Source organism: Carassius gibelio, chromosome A19 (genome assembly GCF_023724105.1).
Source record: "Carassius gibelio isolate Cgi1373 ecotype wild population from Czech Republic chromosome A19, carGib1.2-hapl.c, whole genome shotgun sequence".
In the NCBI taxonomy this organism is placed as follows: domain Eukaryota; kingdom Metazoa; phylum Chordata; class Actinopteri; order Cypriniformes; family Cyprinidae; genus Carassius; species Carassius gibelio.
Genome location: NC_068389.1, coordinates 29,329,348 through 29,343,344, shown reverse-complemented (window position 1 = coordinate 29,343,344; position 13,997 = coordinate 29,329,348). Strand labels below are relative to the sequence as shown.

Genomic DNA, 13,997 nt, shown 5'->3' with positions numbered 1-13,997 from the left:
TGTCAAGCGCAAGGCTTGGGGTTCGATTCCCCGTGAACACGATATATAGAAACTGATGCACTGCAAGTCGCTTTGGATAAAAGCGTCTGCTAAATGCATTAAATTAATTTAACTTAATGTGTGAAATTCTGTAAGGACAATATCTAGGTGAAACACACACACAACGAAACGTTCACAGAAACCAGTGGAATTTGCTCGATTGAGTTTTATTGAAACTGCACAAACAAACAAAAAAAAAAAAAGTTATAAATACAAACATCAGACCAGCGGGCCGTAGCTCTTAAGGTAAGCCAGACCAAACCCTCACCAGCAAATCCCAAGTGGAAAAAAAACATCTGAAGTTATAATATCAGTATATCAGTTATTAAAAAACACAATTCTACTACTTCTAGAAATGCTAAACAGACACTTAGACAGCATTCCTGCTACAAAACTTTTTTTTTCCTTCTCGTGGATTCTTTTCTCCACTTCTGCAAAAAACAACCCCCCCGCCCCAAAAAAAAACAAAACAAAAAAACACAATAATAAAACAAAAAGCTGAAAGGAAGCTCTAGTCGCCAGCCGTTATGTACAAGCGAGTCCCTACGCCACTAGCACTGAGAGAAAGAGAGAGACGATGAGAACGGAGGACCACATCTTTCTGGAAGGCCATTTCATGATTGAGCGTCCCTCAGGTCACGCACACGCGTGCTCGGAAGAATCAGTGTCTTCTTTAAAATGCTCATGGTGGAGTTTAAAACAAGGAGGATGTAGGAATAAAAGTGGTGTGTTTAAGACAAACGTCCCGTCGGACACATTCCGGGGCCACGGACAGAATCTACAGGGCTATTGGAGGATAGAAAAGTCAAACACTGCTGGCCAATCAGGGTCATGTTTGTGAGGAGGGGGCGTGTCTGGTCTACTTCCACTGCTGGCCGTAGGAGTCCTGGGAGAACTCGAGCGAGTCGTTGCTGTAGCCGTATCCGGAGCTGTAGTCGGAGCCCAGGGGCTGCTGGGCGATGGGCTGAGAGCCCCAGTTCTGCTGGTTGGTCTGCCGGCGTTTGGAGTCTGGCTGGTTGAACACATCCGCCTTCCTCTTCCCGCCCACGTTACCACCGCGGTTCCCCCGCGCACCTCTGCTGCCGCGGCCCCTGGGAGCCTGGAAGGGCCCGCCACGCCCCCCGCCACGGCCACGCCCACCACCCATGGGAGCCCCGCCCCTCGGAGGATACCCACCTCTGCCGCGGGTGGGCGGAGCCGAGCGGGCTCTGGGGGGAGGCAGAGCTCCACGGCTCCTCCCACTGCCCCGCCCCCTCATGGAGTAGCCGTCGTCGTAAGCGTAGTAGGGGTCGTCGTAACCGCCTCTGTAGTCATGGTAATCGTAACCGTAGTAGTCGTCATAGTAATCCTCGTAACCGTAGTAATCAGGAGGGTAGGCGTATCCGCCACGCCCCCCACGGCCTCGGCCACGCCCCGGAGGAGGCATGCGGGGGGGAGGGTAGTAATAATAGTCATCATACCTGCACAGGTGAACACACACACACACGCACACACGCACACACACACACACACACACACCGTCAGCGTCTACTTCATCAATGAATGCAGAAAAATATATATATATACACGTTTTGAATATCAAAAGAATGAGAAATTCCTTGAAATGTCAAAGTATGCATGAGCCACGCAAAAAAAAAAAAAAAAACTATTTATTTTAAATACTGACGTTATTTGAATATTAGTCAGTTAGGGTCAGGGCTGGGTCACAGTGTTTCTAAACCTCTCACCCGGGGCCTCTGCTGGTCTGACGCGCAGCTTGTCGCTCTTTCCTCTTCTTATCTGGAGGTTTGGCCAGCACGATCTCGATCTCCTCGCCCCCCAGCTCCTTCCCGTTCATCTCCTGCATCGCCTGCACACACACACACACACACACACACATGAAGCAGGAACACACACACACACACACTCACACACACACACAAAGCAGGAGCACACACACACACACACACGAAGCAGGAGCACACACACACACATACATGAAGCAGGAGCACACACACACACACGAAGCAGGAGCACGCACACACACACACACGTTCAGCTAATTACCTCCACTTCGATATCCGATCCTGAACAATACTTTTTTGATACAAATATGAGTTGCATGCACACAGTTAAAATAAGGCTCCTCTGGTATTTAGTTTGTGAAAATGCACACTCTCTCCCTAATTTGATGGAGGTTTGTGAGTGTGCAGGCGCTTCACCTTGACTGCGGCGTCTCGCTCCTCGAAGTGAACGAAGGCGTAGTCCTTCAGCTTCTTGACGCGCTCCAGTTTGCCGAACTGAGAGAAAGTGCTCTCCAGAAGCTCCTCTGTGACCGGAGCGGCCAGCTTACGCACAAACAGCACCTTCACCTGCGGGACGGCATCATCACGTCAGATCACGCCAGGTTCAGCTCACACACACACACACACACACACACACTGACCTTGGCCATGACCTCTGGGTCCGGCTCTGCCACGGGGTCGGCCCACTCCACGGTCACAGGGTTCCCCCAAACCTTCACCTTCCCGCTCATGAGCCTGCGCCGCGCCTGAGCCGCCGACTTATGATCCTCATACTCCAGGAAACAGAAGCCGCGGTTCTTCCTCTTATCATCCGGCTGCGTGTAGAGGATGACCTCCTGCAGGCCCTCTGCCACACACACACACACACACACACACCGTCAGCGGCGCTCACCGGAGCATCCTCACACACACCTGCTGCAGACGCCTCACCGGTGACTTTGCCGAAGTCCTCCAGGATACTCTCGCGGGTCTTGTTCTTCGGGATGGACCCCACGAACAGACGGTTGTTGGCCACAGAGATGCAGACGCCCAGATATTTGCCCGACCGGATCTCGTAGTTATCACACTGACACACACACACACACACACACACCGTGAACACAAAACCACTGACAATCAAAACTTTACAAAACTAAAGTGTGTGTGTGTGTATATATATATATATGTTTTTTTAAACACGTAATTATAGCCTCATCTTTGGTCAGCTATAAGTTGCTATGTAATAATTTAATAAATAAATATTATTTCTCAGCTTCTTTTGTTGTCATTTAAATTATTAAAATAAAAATGAAATCTAAAATTTGATTAAAACTAAATTACAAAAATTCCTTCTAAAAGTTCTGTGTTAGTATTTTTCTCTTGTTTTCAGTTTTAATATCGAAACATCTGTAGATCAAGATACATTTACAGTGAAGCACAATCATGAGCCTTGGTTTCTGATTTTTAAGCAAAGTTATGTTTAATACAAGAAAAAATATCTAACAACAGAGTTAGAGAAATAATCTTGTTTTCCTGCTGAATTCAGTTTATTCTTAATATTTTTGGCATATTGGAAAATATTATTTCTTGTTTTAAGCAAAAAAGTTAACTTTTGTTTTTATGCATTATTTTATTTTATTGCTTTAGATACATTTCATAAATGTTTTTGTTATTACTATATTACCATCTAGGTTTAATTTGTGATTTTAGTCTTGTTTTCGATGAAACACATCTAAACATATATAAACAAGATACAAGCAAAATGACAGGATATTAATAATATATAAATATAATGCAGCATGAGGACGGCCCGCACCAGTTTAACAGCTTCCTGCGCGGCGTCTTTGCTGCAGAAGGTGATGAAGGCGTAGCCGCGGTTCTGACCGGTCAGAGGATCCATCATCAGCCTCAGATCCCAGATAGAGCCGGCCTTCTCAAACAGAGGAACCAGCTCGTCCTCGTACAGGTCCCTCGGGATCTTCCCCACGAACACCTGCACACACACACACACACAGGTGAGGTCAGCTCGGTCGCTCACCGCTGGTGCTCACAGAACCGCAGGACTCAAGAGTTGACCTCGGTGCCGATGCCGGGCTGGGGGCCGGTGAACACTTCCTCTGGAGGAGGGCCGCCGTACTTCCTCTGTCCTGTGGTGACGTCTAGAGTGTATCCTGTCCTCTCCAGCAGAGCCTGAGACACAATCAGTGCATCACAGCATGAAGATCAGTCTAACAGCACAATGAGAGTCTCTCTCGAGATGCATGTGATGTTATTTACTGAATTCACTTACAGGTCACTAAAAGTCAAAAAGCACCATCAGAGAAACACCAATCACTCATCACAAACAGAAAACTGCTATTTCAGCTGAAAATCTTTGGCTGCCGAAATTGGCACATCGCTACTTAAAATGATTCACCACAAAACCAAACTAAAGTTTTTAGAAGCTCTATGAATTAGTATATATATATATATATATATATATATATATATATATATATATATATATATATATATATATATATATATATATATATATATATATATATATATGATCTTATTTCGTTTCTGTAATGTTCAAGTCACAGAAGTGTCCATATATTAAAACACATTATTAATCAGAGGCTGTAAACACCACTGTGGACTGAGGAGCAGAGGTATATTCACGGCTCTATACGAGGTCATGACACACATGCAGTACCTTTATCTTGACCTCGTCTGGGCCTTTTGTAGACTCCTGCACTTTATTGCCCTGCTTTTCTCTCTGTCTGTATGTCTTCATCACGCCGCACAGGAAGGCACTCTTATTCTGGAACCAATCAGAGGAAATATTTAGTAAATATTCTGCTCAAAAGAGGTTTATAAACATGAACACACATAAGAAAAAAAAAACAAGAAAAAAGCAGTTATATGCTTAATTGTTTATCCTATTGATCAGACGGTTTCAGATCTAAACCCATTACAATATCATCAAAGTCTTTTTGATCTGTGTGTGTGTGTGTGAGAAACTGAGTGTGTGAGACATTGTGAGTGTGTGAGAGTGAGTGTGCGTGCAAGAGAGTAAGAGTGTGTGTGTGCGAGAGAGTGAGTGAGTGAGCAAGTGTGCGAGTGTGAGTGTGTGTGCGAGAGCTTGAGTAAGAGTGAGTGTGTGCGAGAGTGAGTGTGTGCACGAGAGAGAGTGATTAAGAGAGTGACCGTGTGTGTGTAAGAGTGAGAGAATGAGTCTGTGTGTGCGAGAGTGTGAGTGTGTGAGTTAGAGAGTGTGTGAGTGAGAGTGTGAGTGAGTATGCGAGAGAGTGAGAATCAGTGTGTGTGACATTGTGAGTGTGTGAAAGTGAGTGTGCGCGCAAGAGTGTAAGAGTGAGTGTGTGCGAGAGAGTGAGAATGAGCAAGTGTGCGCGCGAGAGCTTGAGTAAGAGAGTGAGTGTGTGCAAGAGTGAGTGTGTGCAAGAGAGTGATTAAGAGAGTGAGTGTCTGTGCGAGAGTGAGTGTGTGTGAGAGTGAGAGAATGAGTCTGTGTGTGCAAGTTGTGAGTGTGTGCGAGAGTGTGAGTGAGTGTGTGAGTTAGAGTGTGAGAGAGTGAGTGAGTGTGCGAGAGAGTGAGAATCAGTGTGTGTGACATTGTGAGTGTGTGAGAGTGAGTGTGCGCGCAAGAGAGTAAGAGTGAGTGTGTGCGAGAGTGAGAGTGAGTGAGCAAGTGTGCGAGTGTGTGCGCGAGAGAGTGATTAAGAGAGTGAGTGTGTGCGAGAGAGAATGAGCAAGTGTGCGCGCGAGAGCTTGAGTAAGAGAGTGAGTGTGTGCAAGAGTGAGTGTGTGTGCAAGAGAGTGATTAAGAGAGTGAGTGTCTGTGCGAGAGTGAGTGTGTGTGAGAGTGAGAGAATGAGTCTGTGTGTGCAAGTTGTGAGTGTGTGCGAGAGTGTGAGTGAGTGTGTGAGTTAGAGTGTGAGAGAGTGAGTGAGTGTGCGAGAGAGTGAGAATCAGTGTGTGTGACATTGTGAGTGTGTGAGAGTGAGTGTGCGCGCAAGAGAGTAAGAGTGAGCAAGTGTGTGTGTGCGCGCGAGAGAGTGATTAAGAGAGTGAGTGTCTGTGTGCCAGGGTGAGTGTGTGTGAGAGTGAAAGAATGAGTCTGTGTGTGCGAGTTGTGAGTGTGTGCGAGTGTGTGAGTTAGAGTGTGAGAGAGTGAGTGAGTGTGCGAGAGAGTGAGAATCAGTGTGTGACATTGTGAGTGTGTGAAAGTGAGTGTGCGCGCAAGAGAGTAAGAGTGAGTGTGTGCGAGAGAGTGAGAGTGAGTGAGCAAGTGTGCGAGTGTGAGTGTGTGCGCGCGAGAGTGATTAAGAGAGTGAGTGTCTGTGTGCCATGGTGAGTGTGTCTGAGAGTGAAAGAATGAGTCTGTGTGTGCGAGTTGTGAGTGTGTGAGTTAGAGTGTGAGAGAGTGAGTGAGTGTGCGCGAGAGAGTGAGAATCAGTGTGTGTGACATTGTGAGTGTGTGAGATTGAGTGTGCACGCAAGAGAGTAAGAGTGAGTGTGTGCACGAGAGAGTGAGAGTGAGCAAGTGTGCGTGTGAGTAAGCGCGAGAGATTGAGTAAGAGTGAATGTGTGTGTGTGTGTGTGCAAGAGTGTGAGCGAGAGTGAGTGTGTGCGCGAGAGTGAGTAAGAGAGTGATTGTATGTGTGTGCAAGAGTGAGTGTGTGTGAGTGAGAGAATGAGTCTGTGTGTGCAAGATGTGAGTGTGTGCGAGAGTGTGTGAGCGAGAGTGAGTGTGCGCGAGAGAGTGAGTAAGAGAGTGAGTGTGTGTGAGAGAATGAGTCTGTGTGTGTGCGCGCGAGTTGTGAGTGTGCGAGAGTGTTAGTGAGTGTGTGAGTTAGAGTGAGTGTGTGCGAGAGAGTTAGTGTGTGTGAGAGAGTGAGAATGAGTGTGTGTGCGAGTTGAGCGTGTGCAAGAGTTTGTGAGTTAGTGTGAGAGAGTGAGTGTGTGTGTGCGAGAGAGTGAGTGTGTGATAGAGTGAGAATGAGTGTGTGCGCGAGTTGAGCATGTACGAGAGTGTGAGTGAGTGTTTGAGTTAGAGTGTGAGAGTGCGCGAGAGTGTGCACAAGAGTGAGTAAGTGAGTGTGTGTGTGTGTGTGCGAGAGAGTGAGAACGAGCCCGCGTGCGAGTGTGTGAGAACGTGAGTGTGTGCGTTAGAGTGTGAGAGTGATTGTGAGCTTGAGAGTGAGAGAGAGTGTGTGCGTGTGAGTGTATAGTGATTGAGGGTGTTTGTGTGTGTGTGTGTGTATAGTGTGAGTGTGTCACCTGCACGTGTGAGAGGTCAGACTCCTTGAACTGCTGCAGCACTGACAGTGCTCCCTCCTCGTTAAACTCCCGCAGCGCGTCCAGCGCCCGCTCGTCCAGATCCACGTACGCCACCAGCCCTGAACACACACACACACGAACACACACACACACACACACTTATGAACCTACCCCAAACCATGCATCATCCATCACGTCTAGATTACTGACACTCCAAACTGTCCAGTTCACAAATACTGCCTCCTTCAGCTCCTGAGAGCACGTAATCATTTTCAAGAAGGAAGCTGTCAGTGGTCCAGTCGGTCAGTCTCACCTGTCTGGAAGATGTTGTCCAGGCTCTCGGCCACCTTCTGTGGCAGGCCAGCGTCCAGCAGCGCCTGGTAGTTCTCTGAGTGTGTGGCCGTCACATCCATGGGCTCCTCTTCTTCTTTGACCGGACCGGAGCTGCCATTGACCTCAGCAGCCATTACTCTGAGACACAGACAGAGACATGAGCGTCAATCACATGATCACAGACGCTTCTCTAGAAGATCACCAACAAACAATACGTTTGATCAAACAATAAGTTAAATGCGAGTCTTTTAAACCGAACTGGAATATTAAATGTACTACTCTTTACATTTAACACTGTTTTCACAGAACAGCTGTAAACCCCTGACAAGTGATTTAATACTTGACTAACATCACTAAATCATCTTCATGTCCAAAAACATGACTTACACTACAATTAAAATGAAACATAACCATCATCTCTCTAAAAGCTTAACATGTAGTTTTTTTTAATATAATTTCAATACAAAATGTGTCGTACAGCTCACTTAATAGAATTATTCACTTTAAAAATGAGTGATTTTAATTCAATCAGAAAGTTCAGTGAAGGGTCCTCTAGTCACGATGGTGTTATGTGTTTTGGATCAGGGGTCAGTTATGAGAATATCAGAAAGTCTAACCTTGAAACCTCTCACTGTACCATCAACACAAGGAACACACACGTCTTTAAATATATTTTATTAACAAAAGATAGACATCTCATGAGGGAAGAACATGTTCACAAGCACAGCCGAGTACAGCTGCAACTAACGACTATTTTTCTGTCGACTAATTTAACGATTATTTTTTCGATTAGTCGACTAATCTAACAATTATTTTTATTACAATAAATAATTTATCTAATGTTCTTTTTTTTAATTAGCTAATGCATCCTTTAGATAACTTTACCAAAACAAATATAAGTACAACTTCTAATATAATATTTCAACCTTTATTCATTTTCAACTTATGTGGTTGAAGTTTTTACAGTATAAAATAAATAAGAGGCAAAAGAAAATTATTTTACTATGGTAAATATGAGCTTATGATGGCATTTATAATTAAACCACAGTAGTCAATACATTTACCGTTGTCTGAGAAATCATGAAATGTTCTTTAGCATCACAAACCATAAAATGTAGTCAGGGTTCTGCTATGGTTTAGCGTGGTTTCCAGAGATCTGGAGCTGATTCGGGGTGGCTCGATGGTTTGTGACTGTTGTCTCGCGGTTCGCTGTCTTTTAAGGGGCCGTAAACATATCACGTCTATTGCGCGCTCAAGTTCGTTATTTCCAATGTAGGCGCGCGCCCTAAGCGCGCACATAATGGAAGCGACGCGGTCGTTTTTCCAGGCGCGTCCGCACCGCATCGAGTTAAAAACATCTCAACTTTTCAGAATGCTGCAAGCGCAAGAATATCAGACCTGAACCAGGAAGTTGGTCACCAGATCACACGGTAACCAGTTAAACCGTAACACCGGAGAGCGCCAAGATGTTTTCCTCTGAGGTGCTTGCGCATCGCAGTTGTGCTGCCGTGGTTCACCATATCGGTTTTACAAAGGGAACAAAAGGCCATTTTATTTGTCCTTTGTTTAAAGTATTCACATACTTTTGATAACAATGGTCTCTGTTTTTGTGTTATAATGCAACTTTCTCCATTCCCAGTATGCCATTACGCGAGATGTAAACAAACAGTGTGACGTGTCGACGCATTTGACGCACGTCGACATTTTTGTAGTCGACGTAATCGATGACGTCGACGCGTTGTTGCAGCACTACAGCCGAGTCTGAGCAAGACGTTGCATGACACACCGCTGTCACAGAGAACTCACTGAAGAAGAGTGAGGTGTGTGTGTGTGAGAGTCTGAGAACACACACACACACACACACACACACACACACACATCTCTGAAGAAAAGTGAGATGTGTGTGTGCGCGAGTCTGAGAACACACGTCTCTGAAGAGTGAGATGTGTGTGTGTGAGAGTCTGAGAACACACACGTCTCTGAAGAGTGAGATGTGTGTGTGAGTCTGAGAACACACACGTCTCTGAAGAGTGAGATGTGCGAGTCTGAGAACACACGTCTCTGAAGAGTGAGATGTGTGTGTGTGAGAGTCTGAGAACACACATCTCTGAATAAGAGTGAGATGTGTGTGTGAGTCTGAGAACACACACATCTCTGAAGAGTGAGATGTGCGAGTCTGAGAACACACAGGTCTCTCAAGAACAGTGAGATGTGTGTGTGTGAGTCTGAGAACACAGGTCTCTGAAGAAGAGTGAGGTGTGTGTGAGTCTGAGAACACACAGGTCTCTGAAGAAGAGTGAGGTGTGTGTGAGTCTGAGAACACACGTCTCTGAAGAAGAGTGAGATGTGTGTGTGTGTGTGTGTGAGAGTCTGAGAACACACACATCTCTGAAGAAGAGTGAGATGTGTGTGTGAGTGAGAACACACACGTCTCTGAAGAGTGAGATGTGTGAGTCTGAGAACACACAGGTCTCTCAAGAAGAGTGAGATGTGTGTGAGTCTGAGAACACACAGGTCTCTGAAGAAGAGTGAGGTGTGTGTGAGTCTGAGAACACACAGGTCTCTGAAGAAGAGTGAGGTGTGTGTGAGTCTGAGAACACACACGTCTCTGAAGAAGAGTGAGATGTGTGTGTGTGTGTGTGAGAGTCTGAGAACACACACATCTCTGAAGAAGAGTGAGATGTGTGTGAGTCTGAGAACACACAGGTCTCTGGAGAAGAGTGAGGTGTGTGTGAGTCTGAGAACACACAGGTCTCTGGAGAAGATTGAGGTGTGTGTGAGTCTGAGAACACAGGTCTCTGAAGAAGAGTGAGATGTGTGTGTGTGCGAGTCTGAGAACACAAATCTCTGAAGAAGAGTGAGATGTGTGTGTCTGAGAACACAAATCTCTGAAGAAGAGTGAGATGTGTGTGTCTGAGAACACACACATCTCTGAAGAGTGAGATGTGCGAGTCTGAGAACACACGTCTCTGAAGAGTGAGATGTGTGTGTGTGAGAGTCTGAGAACACATCTCTGAATAAGAGTGAGATGTGTGTGTGAGTCTGAGAACACACAGGTCTCTGAAGAAGAGTGAGATGTGTGTGTGAGTCTGAGAACACAGGTCTCTGGAGAAGAGTGAGGTGTGTGTGAGTCTGAGAACACACAGGTCTCTGGAGAAGATTGAGGTGTGTGTGAGTCTGAGAACACAGGTCTCTGAAGAAGAGTGAGATGTGTGTGTGCGAGTCTGAGAACACAAATCTCTGAAGAAGAGTGAGATGTGTGTGTCTGAGAACACAAATCTCTGAAGAAGAGTGAGATGTGTGTGTTCAGAGAACACAAATCTCTGAAGAAGAGTGAGATGTGTGTGTCTGAGAACACACACATCTCTGAAGAGTGAGATGTGCGAGTCTGAGAACACACGTCTCTGAAGAGTGAGATGTGTGTGTGTGAGAGTCTGAGAACACATCTCTGAATAAGAGTGAGATGTGTGTGTGAGTCTGAGAACACACAGGTCTCTGAAGAAGAGTGAGATGTGTGTGTGAGTCTGAGAACACAGGTCTCTGGAGAAGAGTGAGGTGTGTGTGAGTCTGAGAACACACAGGTCTCTGGAGAAGATTGAGGTGTGTGTGAGTCTGAGAACACAGGTCTCTGAAGAAGAGTGAGATGTGTGTGTGCGAGTCTGAGAACACAAATCTCTGAAGAAGAGTGAGATGTGTGTGTCTGAGAACACAAATCTCTGAAGAGTGAGATGTGTGTGTTTGAGTCTGAGAACACACACATCTCTGAAGAAGAGTGAGATGTGTGTGAGAGAGTCTGAGAACACACATCTCTGAAGAAGAGTGAGATGTGTGGGAGAGAGTCTGAGAACACACACATCTCTGAAGAAGAGTGAGATGTGTGGGAGTCTGAGAACACACACATCTCTGAAGAAGAGTGAGATGTGTGTGTGAGAGTGAGAACACACACATCTCTGAAGAAGAGTGAGATGTGTGAGAGAGTCTGAGAACACACACATCTCTGAAGAAGAGTGAGATGTGTGTGAGTCTGAGAACACACACATCTCTGAAGAAGAGTGAGATGTGTGTGTGTGAGTCTGAGAACACACACATCTCTGAAGAAGAGTGAGATGTGTGGGAGTCTGAGAACACACACATCTCTGAAGAAGAGTGAGATGTGTGGGAGTCTGAGAACACACACATCTCTGAAGAAGAGTGAGATGTGTGTGTGTGAGTCTGAGAACACACACATCTCTGAAGAAGAGTGAGATGTGTGAGAGAGTCTGAGAACACACACATCTCTGAAGAAGAGTGAGATGTGTGAGAGTCTGAGAACACACACATCTCTGAAGAAGAGTGAGATGTGTGTGTGTGAGTCTGAGAACACACACATCTCTGAAGAAGAGTGAGATGTGTGTGTGTGAGTCTGAGAACACACACATCTCTGAAGCAAAGTGAGATGTGTGGGAGAGAGTCTGAGAACACACACATCTCTGAAGAAGAGTGAGATGTGTGGGAGTCTGAGAACACACACATCTCTGAAGAAGAGTGAGATGTGTGTGTGTGAGTCTGAGAACACACACATCTCTGAAGAAGAGTGAGATGTGTGAGAGAGTCTGAGAACACACACATCTCTGAAGAAGAGTGAGATGTGTGTGTGTGAGTCTGAGAACATACACATCTCTGAAGAAGAGTGAGATGTGTGTGTGTGAGTCTGAGAACACACACATCTCTGAAGCAGAGTGAGATGTGTGTGAGAGAGTCTGAGAACACACACATCTCTGAAGAAGAGTGAGATGTGTATGAGAGAGTCTGAGAACACACACATCTCTGAAGAAGTGAGATGTGTGTGTGTGAGTCTGAGAACACACACATCTCTGAAGAAGAGTGAGATGTGTGTGAGAGAGTCTGAGAACACACACATCTCTGAAGAAGAGTGAGATGTGTGAGAGAGTCTGAGAACACACACATCTCTGAAGAAGAGTGAGATGTGTGAGAGAGTCTGAGAACACACACATCTCTGAAGAAAGAGTGAGATGGACCAATCAGAAGTCCTGTCCTGGGCCCCAGAGGTCTTCTTCTGACCCTTAGGAGCCGTCTATGAGCTCAGTACACTATAGTGGTCAGACAGGGGCCCGCTATAAACATGGCCCTGGAATGTGCTGCTCACTACATATGATTATATAAATAGACACTTAAATATAATGATATATAATATATATATATATATATATATATATATATATATATTACTCTAACACACATTGGAGTGTTCATTGGTATTTTTAATAGTAATTCAGATTCTATATACAGATAAAACAAACTAATAAAGATACATAAACACTTTAATATTAAGACATTTTAATAATTCATAAATAATTATAAACAATGTTCTATATAAAGTGTATGTTCACATTATAAATAAATCACATTTTATACAAATACATACTTTAACACTTTAATTTTTGTAATGTATAATTATAATTTTATAAACATTACAGACACCAATTATATATATATATATATATATATATATATATATATATATATATATATATATATAAAAACAAATATTAATATGAACAGCTACCCATATACACTTTAATATATATATACACACACATCTATCTATACACATATACGCGCATCTATAATCGAGTGTATAAATGCAACATGTATAAAATCTATATACTGATCGAAAGCAAACTCTCTTCTCACACACACACAAACACACACAGAGACATGCACACACTCTCTCTCTCGCTTGCTCTCTCTCACACACACACACACACACACACACACACACTCACTCTCTCTTTCACTCACACACACACACACACTCACTCTCTCTTTCACACACACACACACACACACACACACACACACACAAACTAATTGTCTCTCTCACACACACACTCTCTCTCTCTCTCTCACACACACACACACACACACACACTCGTGTGGATGATCCGCCCCCCTCGCGCATGAGGTTAGCAGCAAGCGATGCTAACGCGCCTGTATGTGAGTGCATTAGCGCTCGAAACGGACCGTAGGTGATCTCTAGCTCACATGGGACTTCCGTTACCAGTCACACCCCCTGCCGCTCACGGAACAAATCCGTTAGAGCGCCAAACCGGGCAGACAGAGGTTCCCGCGCCATGCGCGGCCTACAGCAGACAGACACAATTCAAACCAGACAAACCCGCCAAAAGCGCAGCAGCGGCGCGCACTCACCGCGATTATGTTGAGCGGACGGCACGAGAGAGCTGTGGAGCGCGCTCAGTCCTGGAACATGAACTGCGGAACTCAACAAAACACGGTAAAACCTCTTCAGACGAACCCACGAGACAGAGCGAGACGGTCCCGTCGCTCAAACAACAGCGCCACTTCCTCGCGCGGCGGACCGGCTGCGTCACGACGTACGCTGCGCGGGAGCGCGTACGTGCGGGGCGGGGACTCCGCGTGCACGTGCGCTCTTATTGAGAGGATGATGAAAATCAGTCATATTCACTGATTACTTTTAGAAGATATCATGTTTTAAAGGATGATTTAAATTTGGTTCCATTGTCTTCATGGTTTTGTGACCCCCCCCCCCCCAGT

At 45.3% G+C, this 13,997-nt stretch overlaps 1 protein-coding gene across 1 annotated transcript; it reads right to left on the bottom strand.

Annotated features, from left to right (window-relative positions):
- Positions 1-185: 185 nt before the first annotated feature.
- On the bottom strand, positions 186-13,781 carry hnrnpr (heterogeneous nuclear ribonucleoprotein R). The gene is made up of 11 exons (XM_052533546.1): positions 13,632-13,781; positions 7,402-7,559; positions 7,089-7,207; positions 4,501-4,608; positions 3,879-3,992; positions 3,619-3,795; positions 2,754-2,889; positions 2,465-2,670; positions 2,241-2,390; positions 1,767-1,888; positions 186-1,499 (listed from the first exon to the last, which is right to left on the bottom strand). The coding sequence occupies exons 2-11, from the start codon at positions 7,553-7,555 to the stop codon at positions 899-901; spliced, it is 1,887 nt and encodes a 628-aa protein (XP_052389506.1). The 5' UTR covers positions 7,556-7,559; positions 13,632-13,781; the 3' UTR covers positions 186-898.
- Between the last annotated feature and the right edge of the window lie 216 nt (positions 13,782-13,997).